The sequence below is a fragment of the Equus przewalskii genome, chromosome 20 (assembly GCF_037783145.1).
Source record: "Equus przewalskii isolate Varuska chromosome 20, EquPr2, whole genome shotgun sequence".
Lineage (NCBI taxonomy): Eukaryota > Metazoa > Chordata > Mammalia > Perissodactyla > Equidae > Equus > Equus przewalskii.
The window spans coordinates 28,952,475-28,974,085 of record NC_091850.1 but is presented as its reverse complement, the minus strand read 5'-3'; the positions used below and the strand labels follow the sequence as shown (position 1 = coordinate 28,974,085).

At 39.1% G+C, this 21,611-nt stretch overlaps 2 protein-coding genes across 10 annotated transcripts in view; one reads left to right on the top strand and one right to left on the bottom strand.

Annotated features, from left to right (window-relative positions):
• Positions 1–18,024, bottom strand: part of LMBRD2 (LMBR1 domain containing 2) — a 50,976-nt gene extending 32,952 nt beyond the window's left edge. Inside the window, exons 1-6 of one of the 2 annotated variants that reach the window (XM_008509217.2) lie at positions 17,647–18,024; positions 11,021–11,254; positions 10,665–10,759; positions 8,958–9,053; positions 6,181–6,348; positions 4,805–5,015 (exon numbers count right to left, since the gene is read on the bottom strand). In XM_008509217.2, the coding sequence (XP_008507439.1) occupies positions 4,805–5,015; positions 6,181–6,348; positions 8,958–9,053; positions 10,665–10,759; positions 11,021–11,194 (744 nt within the window). In that variant the 5' untranslated portion in view covers positions 11,195–11,254; positions 17,647–18,024. The remainder of the gene's footprint in view (positions 1–4,804; positions 5,016–6,180; positions 6,349–8,957; positions 9,054–10,664; positions 10,760–11,020; positions 11,255–17,646) is intronic. The other variant, XM_008509219.2, reaches the window with a different exon arrangement.
• Positions 17,062–21,611, top strand: part of SKP2 (S-phase kinase associated protein 2) — a 31,107-nt gene continuing 26,557 nt past the window's right edge. For 4 of the 8 annotated variants that reach the window (XM_070586992.1, XM_070586997.1, XM_070586996.1 and 1 more), the window contains exons 1-2: positions 18,215–18,354; positions 18,848–19,119. In XM_070586992.1, the coding sequence (XP_070443093.1) occupies positions 18,311–18,354; positions 18,848–19,119 (316 nt within the window). In that variant the 5' untranslated portion in view covers positions 18,215–18,310. Of the gene's footprint in view, positions 17,540–18,175; positions 18,355–18,847; positions 19,120–21,611 lie in introns of those variants that run through there. The other 4 variants (XM_070586995.1, XM_070586993.1, XM_070586998.1 and 1 more) reach the window with 3 other exon arrangements.

Genomic DNA, 21,611 nt, shown 5'->3' with positions numbered 1-21,611 from the left:
ATATATAAAGAACTCATACAACTCAACAACAAAACAAAGAAACAACCCAATCAAAAAATGGGGAGAGGATATGAACAGACATTTTTCCAAGGAAGACACACAGATGGCCAACAGACACGTGAAAAGATGTTCAACATCACTAATTATCAGAGAAATGCAAATCAAAACTACAATACGATATCACCTTACACCAGTCAGAATGGCTATAATTACCAAGACAAAAAACAACAAATGTTGGAGAGGATGTGGAGAAAAGGGAATGCTTATACACTGCTGGTAGGAATGCAAACTGGTGCAGCCACTATGGAAAACAGTATGGAAATTTCTTAAAAAATTAAAAATAGAAATACCATACGATCCAGCTATCCCACTACTGGGTATTTATCCAAAGAACTTGAAATCAATGATCCAAAGAGACTTATGCACCCCTATGTTCACTGCAGCATTATTCACAATAGCCAAGATGTGGAAGCAACCCAAGTGTCCTTCTACAGATGAATGGATAAAGAAGATGTGGTATATATACAATGGAATACTACTCAGCCAGAAAAAAGACAAGATTGTCCCATTTGCAACAACATGGATGGACCTTGAGGGTATGATGTTAAGTGACATAAGCCAGAGAAAGACAAATACTGCATGATTTCACTCGTATGTGGAAGATAACAAATAGATAAAGAGAATAGATTAGTGGTTACCAGAGGGGAAGGAGGTTGGGGGGTGGGCAAAAGGGACAAAGGGGCACATATGTATGGTGATGGATAAAAATTAGACCTCTAGGGATGAGCACGATGAAGTGTATTCAGGAACTGATAAACAATAATGTACACCTGAAATTACACAATGTTATAAACCATTATAATCCCAATAAAATTAGCTAACAAAAAATCCTCTACCTTGGGGGCTGGCCCCGTGGCCGAGTGGTTAAGTTCGCGCGCTCCGCTGCAAGCGGCCCAGTGTTTCGTTGGTTCGAATCCTGGGCGCGGACATGGCACTGCTCATCAGACCACGCTGAGGCAGCGTCCCACATGCCACAACTAGAAGAACCCACAACGAAGAACACACAACTATGTACCGGGGGGGCTTTGGGGAGAAAAAGAAAAAAAAAAAAAAAAATCTTAAAAAAAAAAAAAAATCCTCTACCTTGAAAAACGACAAAAGGTAGAGGTGACTTAGGCCATCTAGGAAATACTTTTCGAATGGTTTGACACGGCTTTTAAGTTTTATTAATGTTTCAAAGAAAAGTAATAGACACACAGATGTATATATTCACTTCAGAGAGAAACATCATAAAAACACTAAACTGGTTTTTATAAAACTGCATTTGGGAGATTTTACGGAGAGCTGAAAAAAATAATTAATAATTACCAAAGAAAAAAGGTGATTGAACTTTGTGATCTGCTAAAAGATGTATTCAAAACCAGCGCATTTTAAAAGTTTTCTCTCAAACTAAATTATTCATATTCTTGTTCCACGCTTTATTTCTATAACACATTCTGCACATACCTCCACCAGACTGATCACCCTAAACCACATAAAGCACCGCGTTTCTTCCCTGCTTGCAAGGTGTCCGTGATTCCTCCCTGTTTGAAAATACAGTCTGGACTTTTCAGTCTGGCATTCAAGGCCCTGCTATCTGGCTACAACCTAACTTTCAAACCCTACAAGCTTTACCTTTCCCACACAAAGCTTATGCTCAATTAATTTGGTTTTAAAACCTCTCTAATACCTGATCAGGATGCTGTCAGCTATGAAAATTCTACCCATCCTTCAAGGCTCAGGTCATATTTCATTTTCTCCTCTGATCACTATTCAGAAGTGAAAATTCTCTATACTAGAGCATTTCCCTTGTATCAGTCACATCACATTTACCATAAACTATAAGAGACTGTACAATTTTCCACTCTAGACAGTTAATATCCTAATGGCCAGTTCTGAATTGCACTTAACATAGCAGGAAGACAGTAAGTATTTATTAAATGATGAAAAAATTTTCTCCTCACATTTAGAAATTTTCAGATATTCAGAAAAACAGAAAGGATCTCAAATTCCCTTGAAATAAATGAAGAAAGAAATTCCTAACTGAGAAATCATGCGTTTTGGGGAGGAGGGGAAGGCTGGAGTTCTCCTGCTGTCTATGAGGACCTGCTATTCTCAAAACATCCATTAAGAAAAGAGTAATTTCTTATTTACATGGGAAATTTTCTCTTATCTAAAATTTTTTAATTCCGTATACCTTAAACCTATGAATATTATACTAAAATAGCAAAGAAAGCACCAATGCCAGTCCTTAATTTTCCACATCCTATTCCTGAGTAGACGACTCCTACCTAACAACAACAAAACTCGTCTTTATTCAGACATTGAAGATTCCTCCTAGCAAAATCCAGATCTCTAATAAAAAACCAGACTTACTTTCGCTGAAGGAATACTGAATGAATGGTGAAATCCGTATTCCTCAAATCTGAAACAACTGAATTTAACACCAACTTTTGAGGGAACAGTATCAAATTTAAATTATCTTCTATTAATTATTTTATTGTACGAAATATAAATTTTTAAAATATTTTTTCAAAATAATTCAAAATTTCAAATATAAATATAAAAATTTTTCTTTTGAAAAATGTAATAATATCCACCATATGCCTGAGGAAATGTAATAGAATACTATTTACAGGAGATTTACTCCTACATTTTGAATCAATGTTTTCTGCTACAGTTCTTACATTTTACAGGGACTATAAGCTGCAAAGTCAAGATAAAATTTTTCAGTCATAGTGTACATTCTTTTGTTCATTTATCCATGCACTTAAAAATGGTTGCCAAGAGTCTAAGAGTCTGGATGACCAGGGAAGGTGCCACAGGTTGAATTATGCGCCCCTAAAAATTCTTATGTTCAAGTCCTGACCACCTAGTACCCGAGAATGTGATCTTATTTGGAAATAGGATTGCTGCAGATATAACTGGTTAAATTAAGATGAGGTCATACTGGTGTGCAGGGGACGTCTAATCTAACATGACTGGCGCCCTCATAAAAAGGGGACATTTGCACACGGACAGGTACACAGGGAAAATACCATGTGCATATGAAGGCGGAGACCTACAAGCCAAAGAAGACCAAAGGTTGCCGGCAAACCACCAGAAGTTAGGAGAGAGGCACAGTTCAGACTCTCCCTACAGCCCTCTGAGGGAACCAACGCTACTGACACCTTGGCTTTGGACTTTTAGCTTCCAGAACTGTGAGACAATAAATTTCTGTTGTTTAAACCACCGATTTTGCGGTACTTTATTATGACAGCCCCAGGAAACTAGACAGAAGGCTTTCCTGAAGAATTTTCACTTATGTTGAGACCTGAAAATGAAGTAGGAATTAGCTGAAGAGAGTGGAGAAAAGAGCATTCCAAGAGTCTGGGAATAGCACACTCAAAGACAGAAAAGAGAGGCGATGAATGTAATGGTAAGGGTAGGGGTCGGCAAGCAGATCACATCTGGCCCACCACCTGTTCTTGTTTGGAACACAACCACGCTCATTCATTTACCTATTGTCTACAGCTGCCTTCATGCTACAGTGACACAGTTGCAACAGAGACCATGTAGCACACAAAGCCTAAAATATTTATTATCTGGCTCTTTACAGAAAGTTTGCCAATCCCTGTTAAAGCATGAACTAAAGTCAGACTGCTGGGTCTACCACTCACTAGCTGTGTAAACATAGGAAACTTACTTAACCTCTCTGTGCCTCGTTTTCTTCATTAATATAATGGCTATAAAAAAATCTCCCTCATAAGGTTGTTGTGAGAATTAAATGCATTAATATACGTAAAGTGCTCAGAAAGTCATAGGCAAACAAGTAAGGCTACATACTTGTTTGCTATTATCATCACCATTATTACGTTTGAGGAACCAAAGTCAAGACTGGGAAATTTAAGTCTATATAAGTGTTTGCTATTTCATTATCACTAGCAAGTTTGAGGAACCAAAATTGACCAATGTGAGGAAGACAGAGGCTTGAGATAAGGCTGGGGAGCTACACATGGGCCAAATTATTTTCTGACAGGCCACATTAAAATATTTTGGAGTTATTCTAACATAAATGAAACACCTTCAACATGAGGCTTTAAGTTGGAGAGTAACATTATCAGAATAGCATATTTCCCCAGAAAAGCAAAATGTGAGGGACTACACTAATCTCCTTTTAAATCAATAACCAAACTATTATTTAACAGCAAAATTTTATAATTTGTTGTATATTTTTATATATATTATTGAAATTTTTACTTTTAACAACTTTGTGAAGTTAGTTCAAGTCATCTGCCTTTTACAAGTGAATAAAATGAACTGCCTTACTAAGATTACAGATGGGAAACAAAACTTATTGATACAAACTCTAATGCAAACTGTTATCTAAATGGGTTTCCAGACTTGGTGGGATCACTTTTGGTTAAACTTTCAGGAAGAAGTGTCCTCTGATTGCTATTTTCACTTCCACTCTGTCAGGGTAATCATATAACTTATCATTTAATCTGAGAGACTTTTGAGAGTAAAAGAGGCACTATTAAAAGTTACCCCAAGACAACAAGCACAACCCTGCACTGTTGAATATATTCTCCCTAAATCTTTGTCAGTTAGAAGATGGAGAAGACACCTCATGAAGCTGAACTGCCAGTAAGAAGTCATCTTAGAAGAATTCTGCAATTCTTAAGAATTGCGCATTGCCAGATTTTCAGTCTAAAGCCCAACAGTGTATCAGAAAGAAGATGCACACAACTTGCTGACTACTGATTGTAAGGTTTAAACTTATTACCTCCATGACATCTTCTAAAGCCTCTTCTGCATCTGCTTTCTCTGTCATCAACTTGGCTGCCTTAAAATAAGTTTTCATAAGTAGATATCCTCTTTTTGCTCCATTCCAGTACGACCGAGGAATTTCCACCAAGCCATACCCCAACAACAACACAAGAAGAAATAGACCCCATGTATTTGCAGCAGCTATCCCAATTGTCTGAAGCTGGTTCCTAAGAAAGAGAAAACACAAGCAGATAGATGTGATAGATAAATTTTTCCAACAAAAATATAAAATGAAACTAGTGTTAAATGGTTTCTCAGAAAACAACAGCACTAAAGGATGGCTAGGAGTTTATATTAAAAAACTAGATCTTCAAATCCTCAGCTACTGTTTAAGTAACAGCAGGTAATCTGTGGGTTTTAATGGAAAGTTAGAGTGTGACTGCATAAATGAACTTTAACACAGGAAAGACTGCTTCTATTACAGTTAAAATTAAAATCTAGGATAATTCATGGCAAAAAATATGTACCGATTTTCCTGAAGAAAACATATTTTTCACTAGGTACCTTCTTACTCAGTATTAACCAAGAGAAGCCTGAAAAATTTTAAAGCTTAAAAAAATTTTAACTCATGTTGAGACAGACCTACACAAATCTCAGAAATGCAACAGTGAGGATTATCACTATGGCTCTATTACTAAATTTTTCAGATGTACCTCTTCACGTATATTACAGAGCACAAGTATAATATAGATTTCAATTTTATTGCAATGTCTAAATCTAACAGTAAAGAGAAATACACCCTCAAACTATAGTTAGAACAGAAGAAAAAACACTTACAAGTTCCAATAAAAAAAAACTAGAATTCAAAAGACTATCCAAAGTCTTGATAAGGTCAATACTTTCAAAATATAGCTATTAGACAAAGCATTAGTCCTTTGTCTAATAGCTGTAATTAAAGATGTTATTCCATATTTCCCTTCTTAGTAATATGAATTATTCAGATATTCTTTTTTTTTGAGGAATATTAGCCCTGAGCTAACTGCTGCCAATCTTCTTCTTTTTGCTGAGGAAGACAGGCCCTGAGCTAACATCCATGCCCATCTTCCTCTGCTTTATATGTGGGACGCCTACCACAGCATGGCATGCCAAGCGGTGCCATGTCCACACCCAGGATCCGAACCGGCAAACCCCCGGGCCGCCGAAGCGAAACGTGCGCACTTAACCGCTGCGCCACTGGGCCGGCCCCATATTCAGACACTCTTTTGGGGGAATCTATAAAACATATAACTTGATATGTTTCTTGATGAAATATCTATCTGAATATATGAGATAAAAATTAATTTTTAAAAACAAAATACACAGAAACAATGTTAAGAAGACAACTTTTCTTACCATTCTAAGTGCAAATGTGGGTTTACAGCTACATAAATTAAAAATGCTCCAAAAATCAGCAAATAGGTGCCATAATAGATTGCATTCTCAATCAGTGCAGTTTTGATCTTTCCGGTGATAGAAAACCCTCCTGATCTTGCGTATGACTGCATGAAAGGTAACAGAATCCTAGATGGTTGGAAAAAATATAATTAAAAAACACTTGATATGTCTGCATAATTTCAAAATACCAGAAATACATGAATCTCAATTTTAACTTGTAGTTCTTTTCACAATTAAATATGATTTTGAATAATTATTAACACTGAATAAACTATAATAGATGATTTAATAATTTTGTAATATTAAAATTGAGGAGAGCAAAGGCCCTAAGGCAGGAGACAGCAAAGCATTCCTGGGAGCAAAGGAGGCCACAATGACCAGTAGGGAGTGCCACAATGTGAGTGACTGAAGATGACTCTAAAAAAGGCCCTTCTTTAAGGTCTTTATAAAGAGTTTGGACTGCACTCAAAGAATAATGAGGAATCATTTTCTTTAACAGAAAGGAGACACGATTTAATTTTAGTTTTCTAAAGACTGATAAGAATTCAGCATGGAGAATGAACTGAGAGGGAACAACATTGGAAGTATTCGGGACAGAGTAAGGGGTGGTGGCGTGGTCAGAAGCAGGAGGGGAGAAAATTGGTTGTCAATATACTGATCTTGAAGTACCTAGGAGACATCCAAAAGGAGCTGCACAGAAGTAGCTGCCTATCCAGCTTCAGAGTTCAGCAGAGAGGATTAGAAAGACAGGTAGATTCCAGAGTCATCACATCAATAGTACTGAAATAACATGAGTAGATGAGATCTGGAAGGGTGAGTACATAGAACGAGAAGGAAAGAACTGAGACTGACCCTTGAGAAATACCAACTTTTAAAGGAGAGGTAGAGAAACAGGAGAAGGGTCCAGCACAGGAGACTAAGACAGAACTGTGTAGAGAGGTAGGGAAGAAAACTAAGAAGCATATGGAGTAGAAACCAGAAGAAGAAAGTGTTTGAAAGTGGAGAGAGAAAACAATAGAATCAAATGTTGCCAAGAGGTCAAGTAAATTAAGAAGCTGTATGTGTGAGGGGAGAAGTGGGGGTAAAAAATAGGGTTTGATGGGTTGAGGAATGAGTAAGCAATGAGCAAACAGAGAAACTAAATGTAGACAACTCATTTAAACTATGGTATTTTCATGAAATGGAACATTTTACAGAAATGAAACAGGAAAGAATACTGATATATGCAACACAACACAGATTAATCTTCCAAATATGTGAGCAAAAAAAGAGACATGCAAAAAAGTACACATTGTCTAATTCCATGTATATAAAGTTCAAAAACAGGCAAAACTATTCTATGGTGATGGAAGTCAGAATCATGGTTACCTTTGGGGAGGGTAAAGACTGGGAGAAGGGTATGAGGAAAGCTTCTGGGGACACTGTTTAATGTTCTATATCATCATCTGAGTGGTTATATGGGTGTATTCACTTTGAAAAAATCAAACTAAACAACAATCTGTGCAGTTTTCTGTACTGATTTATATTTCAATAAAAAAAGTCTCCAAAAAACATTTAGCTGTGATGAGTGGTCGATCATTGAGGTAGAAGCTAAAAGCTGGAAAGGGCTGTGATTTGAGAGACTTTTTGTTTGTTTCCCTTTGTTTTCAAAGTATGAGAGAACTGTGCATGCTTTGTTGAAATTGGAAGCTGAAAGTATTGGTAACAAGAGCTGACGGGGATAGGTTCATATTTCAGGAAGAAGGATTAACTGTAATAAGAGGGAGTCTTTCAACTGAAGGGGAGGGGAAGGAAGAACGGATGGGTAGGTAGGTAGGGTCCGTTGGTGAGAAGCTGAAAGAGCTGCCATCTGATGACATCTGCTTTCACTCTGAGGTAGAAAGTATAGTCATCTGCTATGAGAGAAGGTGACTGTTTTTAGCGGGTAGGAGAGAGAGCCACAAAGGGAACAGCAGAGGTCTGAAGTGATTGGAAAGATTTGTGGTGAAGAACAAAGAGCAAGTAGACTAGAGAAACAAAGGAGGAAAGTCTGGCAATGTTCAGGGCCCAGTCGAGTTCAATGAACATGACTTTAAAGGGGCACTGCTCTACTCTGCTGCACGATTTTCGCTTGCAGTGTTCACTACCTCCAGTTTTAGAGCTTAGTCCCTGCAGGATATCTAAGATGCTCAGCAGGCAGTGGATAAAATGTGAGTCTGGAGCACCGCCAAAAGACAAAGCTACAGTGGGTAAAAAGTAAGATTCAGAACGCATCACATGTCAGTGAAACTATGGCTATAATTAAAGCTGTGCAGGGAGAGTCAGATAACAACAGGACTAAAGATGGGACCCTAGGGAATACCAATATTTAGGAAATGAGTCACAGAAATGGAGCCCATGAAGGCAATTCAGAAGGCTGGGCTAAGCAGACAGAACTCAGGAGATGATGATATTAGCCAAAGCAGTTTGATGTAATAATGGGGCTGGAAAAATGAACTGAAGAGGGTCAAGAGAAACGACAATAACTTGAAAAGAAGGATAATAAGAAAAATTTTTTGTTTTTTATTTTTTGTTTGGTTTTTCATTTCTTTTAAGATGGGAGAGACTTGCACAAGCAGAAAGGGAGAGGACAGATTTAAGGGGAAAATAAGTGATATTTGAATAAATTCTAAAGCATGAAGGTTCACTAAAAAAAAAAATCACTTTTTTTTACTTTAACCAAACTTTTAAAAATTTTATTCTTCACTACCACTTACCATGTTAAAAATTGTGATGTCCAATATACCACCCTCCAGAAAATTGGCATGATTCCATCAGGAATGTAACTCCATGGCTTAAAACAGGGATGTTGGCTGTTTAATAACAATTTAAAGCCAATTAATCATAAATGACAACTTAAATGAATTACAGGGGCTGGCCTGGTGGCATAGTGGTTAAGTTTGCATGCCCTGCTTTGGCGGCCCAGGGTTCACGAGTTTGGATCCTGGACATGGACCTACATACCACTCATCAAGCCATGCTATAGTGGCATCCCATATACAAAAAATAGAGGAGGACTGGCACAAATGTCAGCTCAGGGACAATCTTCTTCAAGCAAAAAGAGGAAGATCAGCAACAAATATTACCTCAGGGCCAATCTTCCTCACCAAAAAAAAATAAAAATAATAATAATAAATGAATTACATGATTAATTCATGCGTGGCAAAGTTCATTTACATTCAGATATTAAATCATTGACTCTAATTTGTAAAATTTCATAGAAAACTTAAAATTCAAAGCTGACTGTCAAGCTAAAAAACACATCCAAAGGGAACAAAACAGTCTGTTCTAGAGAGGAACACCACTTCAATTTTCAACTTTCAAGGTATTTTTCGTCACTGAGTAAAAAGAGGACACAATGTTCACCTAATAGTCTAAAAATGCAATAGTCTTTAAAAGCAAATGCATCATAAAATTAAATCTCTGATTTGATTACTTTTAAAATTGATGATTACCTTTAAAATACACACTCACCCCATTTGTGGGGCTGGTTATTTTTGGGAGGGGTGGGGGAAGAAATTAGGTGACTAATTCCTGGAAACTGAAATGCTAACTAAATCAATCACTATAGCATAGCTCCTATGGAGATACATGCCAGCACTTAGAGATAATTCTGCAAATTTTCTGAAGATCTGATGTGTATCTGACCACATATTCTTCCATTAACAGTCAGTCTTCCTGGACTGTAAGGATATTCCTTAGTCCAAGGGCTTCCAAAAATCCACAATTGCTGCTGATCTATATCAATTGTAATGATGGTTCAAAGGGGAGTAATGTCTACATTTTAAATTTACCCTTATCCAGATTAGGTTAAAAAAATAATAATAAAAGCTGCACAAAGAAACATGAAAATATTACCTAAAGCATTGGTAAAAGCTATAGTCAACATATATTAGTTTTTTACTTGGAAGCTTGATATGAATTTAACATAACATTTTGATAATTTGAACTTTATTCATTCTTGGTCTAAAACTGTAATGATTTCAAAGGATGTGCAACATGAAAGGCATATGCTACATACAGAATAACCTCCTTGTTCTTTATTACAACCTTATAAATTAGGCAAAAGAGAAAACATATGCCCCATTTTTTAGATCGAAGACAGAGGCTGAGAGGAAAAATAGCTTTTGGAAGTCACATACTAAGTAAACGGTAAAACCAAAACTAAAAAATCAGGTCTTCTCCAAGTTTCTCATTAGCATCTACTGAAACGCCTTATGCACCAACAAATATTTAAAATTTAAATTTAAGATTTAAATTTAAAGAAAATACAAAGTAATTAAGTCTACTAGCAAAGGATGGAGGTGGGGAAGGGGTGAGTAGAGAATGAGGATACACTTTTATAAATACAAAATCCAGATGGTAAAAACTGACAATTTTTAAACAATTTGCCCTCTACAATATTAAAAAAAAAAAAAAAATACCTTGGAGCTGGGGTAGCAGCATACACTCCTGTAGTGCTGTTATTCTCGGGAGGGCTGGAGTTTGCAGCAGCATGCTTGCACCGGTTGTATATTGTCTAAAGCAATGAACACATGGTTTAAAAACAAAAATCAAAGGGTTATCAAGTACTTTAGGGATATTGGAGTGTATCAATCTATCTACCCAAAATTACCCTCCTGGCTATGCTTTTTAATGATCAAATTCATATAGTAACATTTAAATTCAAAATATAAATATAACCTTACATAATTTAGCTGTCTTAAGAACTAACATATCTCAAGCACGCTGTATGATTACAACTGCCATTTAAATTGTGAAAATCCGTTTCACCTCTTACCGTACTAACATCCAGAGGCAGTATGAAGACAATAAGAAAGCAGAGATACCAAGCTAGCAGCGTTCCAACAATTACAAGTCTATGCTGTTTCTTAAAGTCTCCGTATCGATGAAGTAGGAATAATGCCAGAAAAAAGACAAAAACAATCTCGAGTCCCAATGCTGCACCACTCATTATTGAATGTTCACTCCGACTGACCAAAGTAATTCACATGGTCTGGATCACATCTGTAAACTGAAAAAAAAAAAAAAAAATATGCAACATTAACATAGGAAACGACCAGTAGAAAATTTCCTCAATATTTATTAATGTATTAATAAGGTCTTCGGAAAACTGTCATGCTTTACATTGGACTACAAATAAGATGAAAAGGATAATTCCGGGGCTGGGCTGGTGGCATAGTGGTTAAGTTTGTCCACTCTGCTTTGGTGGCCCAGGGTTCGCAGGTTTGGCTCACAGGCACGGGGCCTAGCACCACTTGTCAAGCACACTGTGGCAGCATCCTACATAAAATAGAAGAAGACTGGCACAGATGTTAGCTCAGAGACAATCTTCTGCAAGCACAAAGAGAAAGGTTGTAACATGTTAGCTCATGGCCCATCTTCTTCACAAAAAGTAAAAAGAAAAAAAAGAAAAGAAAAATATAAAAAGAAAAGGATAGTTCCTACTCTCAAGTATTTATATCTTATTTTCTAAAGCATATATGAAAAATCTCACATAAATTATACCTTCAGGAAAAAAACGTATTTTAACAAAACTTACACAAGTTCTTAAAATACTATAAAACAAGAATACTAGACATGGACAGTTTCAACAGTGTCATTTGGAGTTTGTTCCTTAATGTTGTAAGTCCTAACAGAATATTTCATACAAATACACTATTGACTAGATCCTAGGAAACTGGATATTTCTTAAAATGAGGTTTTCTAAGATCATCCAAAGCCCATTACATAAGATTTTCTAAAAGAGAGAGAGAAAGAGACAGAAAGACAGAGACCATCTGAAAGTAACCCTTTCCTCTGTTCAAAATGGTGCTTTTCTTTAGCATTAATATTGTCTAACAACTCAACTTTCATGACTTGAAATTCTTATTAATTTATCGCTTCACTTAATATACTTACTGCTTTCTATTTATCTATACAAATCTTATTTTCTTTAAAGAAAATTACTTTATCTATTTGATATGCAGAAAAACTTATCAATGATTATTGAAAAGTTATACATTTGAAAATATTTTTTAGTTGTAAATGCTGACGATACAGGCATCAGCAAATGCTTTATTTGACATTTCTCTACTCTTATGAAACAATTCACCTTTACTAACTGAAGGCATTATATACTTTTCACCCTTGTAAAATCAATGTTAAGCATTTCTGTTTGTCTATGGACTAAATAGTCCAAGGAATTAATACCTTAACATAAAGAACCAAGACTGTGATGAAACCCACGAAAATAAAATAAGGCAGAGTCAACAAAATACTTCAAATCAACAAACACCTCCAGCCAAAACTAGTTATAAAAAGAACAAAGAAAGTTTGAGTAATTTAACAGGCTAAATTTAAATTTATATAGGAAATACCCCTATGTGAACTATCACAAACAAAAATCACATTTAATAAACTATTTTCTTCACTATTTCTTTATATTGTTGAAGTGGTTTCTTCCAATTCCTCTGTGCATTTCAAGCATCAATATTTTCATTTTTCTTAAATATCTAAAATTTATCCCCTTTTGTCACTGCCTATTACCTTACCCTGCTACATTTTTCTTCAAAACACTTATCTACCTGATATAATGTCTATTCTTTATATTTATTGTTCCTAGGTAATCCCCCCCTCACACATAGACTCCATGAGAGCAGAGACTTGACTATTTTATCCAGTGCTGTATCCTAAGTCTCTAATATAGTGTCTGGCATATAACAGATATTCAAGAAATATTTAGGGCCAGCTCTGATGGCCTAGCGGTTAAGTTTGGTATGTTCCACTTCAGCAGCCCAGGTTTGGTTCCCAGGTGCGGACCTACACCACTCGTCTGTTAGCGGTCATGCTGTGGTGGTGGCTCACATACAAAAAAAAAAGAGGAAGATTAGCAGCAGATGTCAGCTCAGGGCGAATCTTCCTCAGCAAAAACAAAAAAAAGAAAAAATTTGTTGAATGAATAAATGAATGAACAAAAAAAAGTGGTATACTTTAGTATATAAGCTATGTTTTATTACTGCTGACTTCAAAGATAATATAAAACTCTTGTTACGATCTCCAAAATTGATTTTACAAATACTTATTACAATTCAAAACTCTGCCTCTTTCTAATTACTACTCAAAATTTCAAATTTCATATTCTATGGGAAAACTTATACTATCACAATAAGAGTAAGTCAAATCTTATTTTTAAGCCAAAAATAGATTAAGTAGTTAGCCAACAGCGCAACGTAGAATGTGCTGATGAAAACCATTACCATCTTCAAGATCCAGCTTTTAAAAGAACATCATTCAATGTGAATTTAACTGCAACATAATTATGTGAAAATCTCTTTATTGTTTGATCTAGATATTTATTTACCTGAACTGTTCAGTGCAAGGAATAAGACAATCATTAAATCAACAGAAAACAATACTGAACATTATAGATAACCAAGGAAATGCTAAATAAAGTATGACAGAAATAAACAATGGAATATTATTGAAGTATAAGATATAATGTATATTAATGTTGTTATTTCTAATAACATTAGAAAATTACCATAACATTAATTGAAAAACTAGATACACACAATTTTACAGAATATGCATTAAAAAAGACTTTAAAAAAGTCTTTAAAAAAAGACAACAAAGAAATATATGAAAACATCAATAATAGGCGGTAAGATTATGGGCATAAGCAAACATCAAAATCAGAGATAAACTTGCCACTAGCTACTAATATTTTTTTTTCCTATGGCTGTCAGTTTTTCGGTCTGATTCATAGTCAGTACTTTAAAACACTGTAGATGAATAAATGGAATCCTCTGGATCCTACAGATCCTTTATTCTAGTAATAAAGAGATGATACTGTTGTATCTCTTCCCATGCTCTGTGTATTATGCTGCTATAAACAATTATAAACTTAGTGGCTTAAAACAACACCCATATCTCATAGTTTCTGTGGGTCCAGGCCTAGCGTGGCTCAATTGAGTTCTCTGCTTAGGGTCTCACAAGATTGAAATCAAAGTGTCAGCAGATTTGTGATCCTCTCTGGAGACTTTGGGGAATAATCTATTTCTAAGTACATTCAGGCTATTGCAAAATTCATTATGTTACGGTCATAGGACTGAGATCCTCGTGTCCTTGCGGAGTGTCAGCAGGTATTCGCCCTCAGTTCTAGAGAGGCCTCTCTCCAGTCTTTTCATATGGCCCCACATATCTCAGAGCCAGCAATGGCTTGTCAAATTCTTCTCATGCTTGGAATCTCTGACTTCCTCTTCTGCCCTCAGCTAGGAGAAGGCACTGCTTAAGGGCTCATCTGATCTCACTGGGCCCACCTAGATCATCTAGTCATATTTACTGGTTTAGGGTGTAGACAGCCTTGGGAGTGGATTATTCTGTTTCCCATACTACTGTTCAAGCTGAACTTCTTTAGCCTTGTTATGACACAAAGTTAGGCCTAGGGGGTCCCATGAAATTGGAGATGAAAACTGGGGTTTCCCTAACCTGAGATGAGAAAATGCTAGTTTTAAAGTCCATATCATCGACCTTGTACCTAAATTCAAGTGAGGAATTGCTTTTTTACAGTCCAGAATGACAGTACTTTCCAAGGTTCCTTATGAATTCCTATAGCCTCTTTTGTTTATTTCAACTGAGAAATTTTCTCTTCAAAGCTGGGGGTGCCATATGCTCCACCTAATTTAGTTATTTGTATATTAAATTGATAAGATAATTGTTGACTAAAATCTAAAAAATATAAACAAAGATTGGACAACTCAAGTTTGGCTTATTAAAAAAACCCATTACCGGAGAGGACAGCAATTTGGCAATATGTATCAAAAACCTTAAAAAAGATACATACCTTGGTCCTAGTAATTCCTCTTTAAATAACTTAAAGAAAAACCAAAATGGGAACAAAGATTTATCCACAATGTTATTTTTCACAGCAGCATTACTTAAACGTGAAAACGGAAACAACATAAATGTTTGTACTAAATAGTCCTGGAAGTTTTAAAAATGTCCACCAGTCTCATCATTGTCGGTTGCCTTTTTGAGAAAAGCAGCTGAGGGTTTAATAAATCACTAATTCTGCTACCATGGCCATGACTGATGAGAGGAGGGATCTGTGCTTGAGGCCACCTAAGAGCAACACTCCACTGCAGACAGTAATTCAAAGAGCCCACCAGATTCCCCCAGCCTAGAAGAAAGGTGAGATCCAAGGAGACACTTTAGAGATGCCAAGAGACAGGAGAGGGGTCTGAGGGAGTATACACAGGAAATACACATATACGCATGGACGGATATACACCAAAATGCTAGTAGTGGTTGCCAAGGGTAGTAAAGAGATGATTTCTACTTTCTCCTTTGTGCTTTCCTGTACATGTGTGCTTTTAATTTCGAGTAATTTTAAATACGTATTATTTCATAATTTTAAAATTATTTAAGAATCAATGCAGTAATATGAAGGTAAAACACACGAGTATGAAAAATTTTGCCAGTGTTATTAAGTGCCGAAAATTACAGCTATTTTAAAATACAAATGTTTTATTGCACTGTGGTAAACCTGGGTTCTAAATCCCAACTCTAATAATTGTGTGACTTTATGCCATTTAAGCGGTTAAATGAGGATAAATAATCACCTCACACAGGTTGCTATGAAGATCAAATGAGATCTAAAAGTAAAATACCAAGCAGGAGCTCCAGGCACAGGGTAGGTCTTTTAATATATGCTAGTCGCTAACCTCTGCCTCCTTCACATCAATGTGTTTCTAGAAGATAACCAATTGCCCTAATGGTATGAAAGCATAGCTTTACCCTAAATGGGTCTTCCCCTACTCCCCCCAAAAAACTATGAATGATATCAAATGCTTTTTTTTCTCATTCTCTGTGGTTACCACAGCCTGGGCCCACCCTCATTCTCATAAAAGAAGAAAATGATCCTCGCTGGCAGAAATCCCTCCTCTTGCCTCTCTTGACAAATTGGGATTATCTCCCTAAATCTGCAAGGTAGCCCCAACACCCCTTCCTTTGTCTGTACGCTGTGAAGAGACAGAACACATCTCAGAGCCATGTGAAGAGCGTGCACTTGAAGGGCCAGCCCAGTGGCAGGCTCGGCTTCAGCAGCACAGGGTTCACAGGTTTGGAGCCTGGGTGCAGACCCAGCACTGCTCATCAAACCACGCTGTGGAAGCATCCAACATAAAACAGAGGAAGATTGGCACAGATGTTAGCTCAGCAACAATCTTCCTCAAGCAAAAAGAGGAAGATTGGCAACAGATGTTAGCTCAGGGCCAATCTTCCTCACCAAAAAAAAACTTCTCTAATGAGTTGTGATTTTAAGGGAAAGGATGTAGATTTCAAAGGAAGGCAATTGCTTTCTCCTTAGCCAAAGTAACCGAAGGCTGGCTTTACGTAAAAAATCAGAATACTGCACTTAAAAATATTTTCATATAATGTTAGTTTAACGAATTGTGAACATTCAGCATAGTATTCTCTACCTAGTTTCAACCAAAATCGATTTGTGAACGGATCCCTTCTTCACACCAATTTCACCTACTTTCAAGAACAACCTGAAGGTTCATGAATACCTTCCTCATGTAAGAGGTGGTTCTTTTCAAGCTAAGCACCAACCTTGAAACAAGCACATACCTGGGCAAGGGAGCTTTAATTCATTTTTTTAAAGAAATGAATAATTGTTTAAAGAAATAAGAATCATTTTTTATAAAGAAAGAAGAAAGTGTGTCATACAGCAAGCTGAACTAATATTTTTGAGATGAGACTGGCCTGCTTGCTTCTGAACTTTATAAATCCTCTCCATTTTCACTAGGGTTGGAATTTATTCCCCTTCCCTCTTCCCCTGATTTCCCGGGGTCACCGTTACAATGAGGTTTGCACAATGGATCTCGCATGGTCATCCTACTTGGAATGTGGCACGCTCCCTACTCTAAGCGCCCCCCGACTCGTCTCCGCGGAGACAGGCTGAAAGCAGCTGGCTCGACGGCGGCGACGCAACCAGACGCAACCGGTTGAGCGAGAGCAGCCGAATGGCTTTGCGGGTGGCTCCCAGCGTTGCCTGGTAAAGCCCTGTGCAAACAGTCACCTGATTTATTCCCACGCTAGCACTTCTGAGACCGCTCAAGGCTGCCAGGGGAAGGACGCGCAGCTCTCGCCCACTGCACAGGGATGCACTGTGGTTTCCTGCTCCCCTAAAACCAAACCACAGCCTCTCGATCGAACCGCGCTATCGTCTACGAAACGCTCTCCCACGCGTTATCTTGTCCGCCCCTCCCTCCAAGCCTGGGAGACGGGCGTCGTCGTCTCAGCGCCTATTTTATAGGTGAGCAAAGGATCCTGTCCACACACCGGTCCTTAGGGCCGCCCTCTCCTCGGCGGGGGAGGCAGAGGGGAAAAACAGGGGAACGCCCCCGGCCCGCAGCCTCTCACCTGGCGGGTGGGCCGGGCTACCGCCTCCACTCAGGTTCCGGGGACGCGGGCCCGCGGCGGCGGCCGCCTGGGGTCTCCAGGGTCCTCTCTATGTCCGCCGCGCTCGGCCCCAGACACCAAGTGCCTCACGCTCTCCTCCTCTGGCTCACCGCGCGATCTCGCCAGACAGCGTCTGGAAAGACCGGGAAACTCCGCGCCTGCCACAGCCGTCCCGTGTCCGGGACCCACGCTACCAGGTGACGGCGGTGACTGTCACCAGAAGGCCTGCGGATTCCCGGGAAAGGAAAACCCTTCCCGGTCAAGCGGCTGACATTTCTCAGTCAGCCGGAGCGCCGCCCACTTCCGCTTCCCCGCCTACTCCGTGGGCCTTCCAGCCCCGCAGCCGCGGGGGGTTGTGGGTATCTCGAGGGCGGGCGAAGTTGCAAGGGAAGGAAGTAGCTGCGAGCCAGCCCGACTATGGGGCAGGGCAGAAACTACAGTTCCCAGGAGGCAGCGGGGCCGCAGGCGGCGGCTGCGGAGGAGAGCGGGCAGAAGAGCCCTGCGCGCGCGGTGGGGATGAAACGTTGCTAGAGTTCGCGGGTCTTGCAGCTGGAGGCCCGAGTAGCACGCTGTGAGCTGCTGCGCGCCAAAGCGGGAATCCGAGAGGCGGGCAGGTCTGCAATTAATGCACGCATTTAAAACTCCCGAATCTGTGGACGCCATGCACAGGTAAACCGATTGCAAAAAGGGGCAGAAGGTGAATGGACCGTCTTAATTCATTTAGGCCGCGAATATTGCTACTTGCTAATATTGTTACTAATGCTATAATGTGAATGGTTGCTTAGCTGCTTCTTTGGGAAAGCGTGGATGGATGGAAGCTTTAGTGCAGTTATCAGCGTGCGGGTTTGTTTGGCTTCCCTTATCGGGCTTTCCTGCTTTCAATCAGTGTATGATTGCCCTCCCTCTTTCCTTCTCTCTTCCCTCCACCCTAGGAAATTCTTGAGGCTTTGTGCACGATCATAAATCAAAGAGCCTTTTCGATTTTGGTTATTTTCTCTTTCATTCTTGGGAACTCGCCATTATCACGTAAAAAATGCAGTTCTGTTAGCTGCTGTGAAAGTTTTCTACAATGCATAACTTGCAGTTCCGTTTAGGCCTATCCTGGAATTATTTACGTGTGTGTTTTAGAAAGAAACGGGTTGGCTGTTGTGCATCTTTGCAGGAAACACCTCCAGGAGATTCCCGACCAGAGTAGCAACGTTACCACCAGCTTCACGTGGGGATGGGATTCTAGCAAGACTTGTGAACTGCTGTCGGGCATGGGAGTCTCTGCTCTGGAGAAGGAGGAGGTGGATAGTGAGAACATCCCCCAGGAACTGCTCTCAAATCTGGGTCACCCGCAGAGCCCCCCACGAAAACGGCTGAAGAGCAAAGGGAATGACAAGGACTTTGTGATCGTCCGCAGACCTAAGCTAAATCGAGAAAACTTTCCAGGTAAGGTATGAGGGTAAAATTCTAGGTCACCTAAGGGGTGGATTGAACTATTTTGTTGTATAAAATAGAGATTTGTTCAGGGATCTTTAGAGTGGGGCCCTTTTAAAATCACCTAATTCTGAAGCTGTTTGCCAAAGAAATGGCACAGGTCATTGTCGTTGAAGTCTTTAGAAATCTTGGTGGGTATACATTTTCTAATGCATAATTGACTTTTAAGCCATGAGAAGACATTCCTGCCTTTTTTCTTAGAAGGGAATCTATCTGCTCAAAAGCTAGCTCAGTGCCACTGATAAATGGGAATATAGGCCATGATCTTCTTGTAGGATTCCTTTTGTTTATATTCTGCTGCTCTATAGCCCTGGTTGAGCTTTTTGCCATAATCACTTTAGTTATTTATCAAAGAACTGCTAACGTGAAAGTTAAACTAAGTGGAGGAGACTTACCTCTCCAGGTCCACTCTCAAATGGGATTCTTCTGATATACCCTGTCTCCATTTCTCCCAGGATTAAACCAACCCAACCCAAAAACCTGAGGGTGGCTCAGATTCCCACCATCCGCCAACATCCACCCAATCATTGAATCTTTCCCTCTCGTCTCATAAATATTTCTCAAGCTTTCAGTGAACATCTCTTGCCTGAATGATTGGAATGGACTCATAATCCCAGCCTTCTCCTCTCCAGATCCATCCCCCAGAGTGAGAGTGGACTGACTGTAATGTAGAACTCACCATATCATTCCTCTCTTAATAGCTCGCCATTCCCAGTCTTCTCAGCAGGTGAGCGAGTGCCTCCCAGAGTGGATCAGAACCCCAAGAGTACTCAAAGTCATAGGGTAAACGTAATGCCTTGACCTGGGATTACCAGTTTTTCTTGCTAGTAAGTCATTTAAAACATTAATTCAGCAAATATTTGCTGACAACATGCTGTATGCTAGGCATTGTTCTAGGTGCTGGGGATACTGCAGTGAGCAAAACAAATGTTTCTATGCTCATGGAGCTTCTGTTCTCGAGAGAGGACACAATAAACATAATAAATTTGGTAGGTAGTATGTTAGAAGGTGATAAGTGCTGTGGCTAACAACAAAAATAAAACAAGCCAAGAGGGATTAGAAGTCCTGAGGTGGGTAGATGGATTGCACTTTTTTTTTTTTGAGGAAGATTAGCCCTGAGCTAACTACTGCCAATCCTCCTCTTTTTGCTGAGGAAGACTGGACCTGAGCTAACATCCATGCCCATCTTCCTATACTTTATATGTGGGACGCCTACCACAGCATGGTGTGCCAAACGGTGCCATGTCCACACCCAGGATCCGAACCGGCAAACCCTGGGCTGCCAAGAAGCAGAATGTGCGCATTTAACTGCTACACCAACAGGCCGGCCCCTGGGTTGCACTTTTAAGCAGGGTATTGAAGGAAAGCCTCACTCGGACAGTGAGCTTTAAGCAAAGGCATAAAGGAGTGAGGGAATGTGCTATGCAAATATCTTAGAGAAGAGAGCCCCAAGCAGAGGGAACAGCCAGTGCAAAGACCCTGGGGCAGAAGCATGTCCTGCCTGTACAAGGAACAGCAGGGTAGCCATCCTCCCTAAGAGTGCAGGGAGCAAAAGGGAGAGTAGTGGGAGATCAGCTAGAGGTGATGCTGATAAGAGTTGTGATGTGACCTTTGAAAAGGACACACTATTGTGTTGAGAGTAAAATGTAGGGGGTTGAGGGTAGGCGTTTAGAGACTTGTTAGGAGGTATGAGAGTGGTGATAGGCAGTGGTCAGATTCTGGATAGATTCTGACAGAGTCCACAGAATTAGGAGGCTGTTGAAATTTAGAAGAGGTGATCAGAGTCTAAACTGAAATTGGGTGAGTGATGGAGAAAAAGAGATTAAAGACCTAAAGATGAAGTCTTGCAGAGCCAAGGTAAATAGGTATGTTCCTAAATTCTCCCACCTGGCTTTTTGTGCAGAAAGGTTGATTGGTTGGTTGCTTGCTTGCTTTAAAAAAATCTGGGTTTTTTGGTTTTTGACCTTTTCATTAGGAAAAAGAACCTTCAAATTATGTTCTGGGAATCTATGTCAAGAGTTGGATTAATTAGAAAGATGGTAAAGGATTGTGGTAAAGTCAGAGAAATCTGCCTTTGAATGTCTGTTCTCCTGTTTACCAACCTTGGGAAGTTATTTGGGTTCTCTGAGCCTTAGTTTCCTTGTGAAATGGAGTGATAATACCCACTTCATGGGCTGCTGTGGAGATTAAATGAGAGTTCCCGTAACGTCTTAGCAGGCTGCCTGGCACACAACACTCAATCCGGAAACCCAGTTAATGCAGTCAACGAAATTTCGGATGTCCATTGGAAGGCTGCTTTATCCTTTGTCCTTAATACTGTTAGTCTAAGCCTATTAGTGTAGTTTTTTTCCTTCAAAATTTAGTGTCATTGCTATATTGAGTGTCTGAAATGTAGCAGTGGCAATTTGATGCTTGACCATCCAAGTGTGGTGAAAGACACTGCC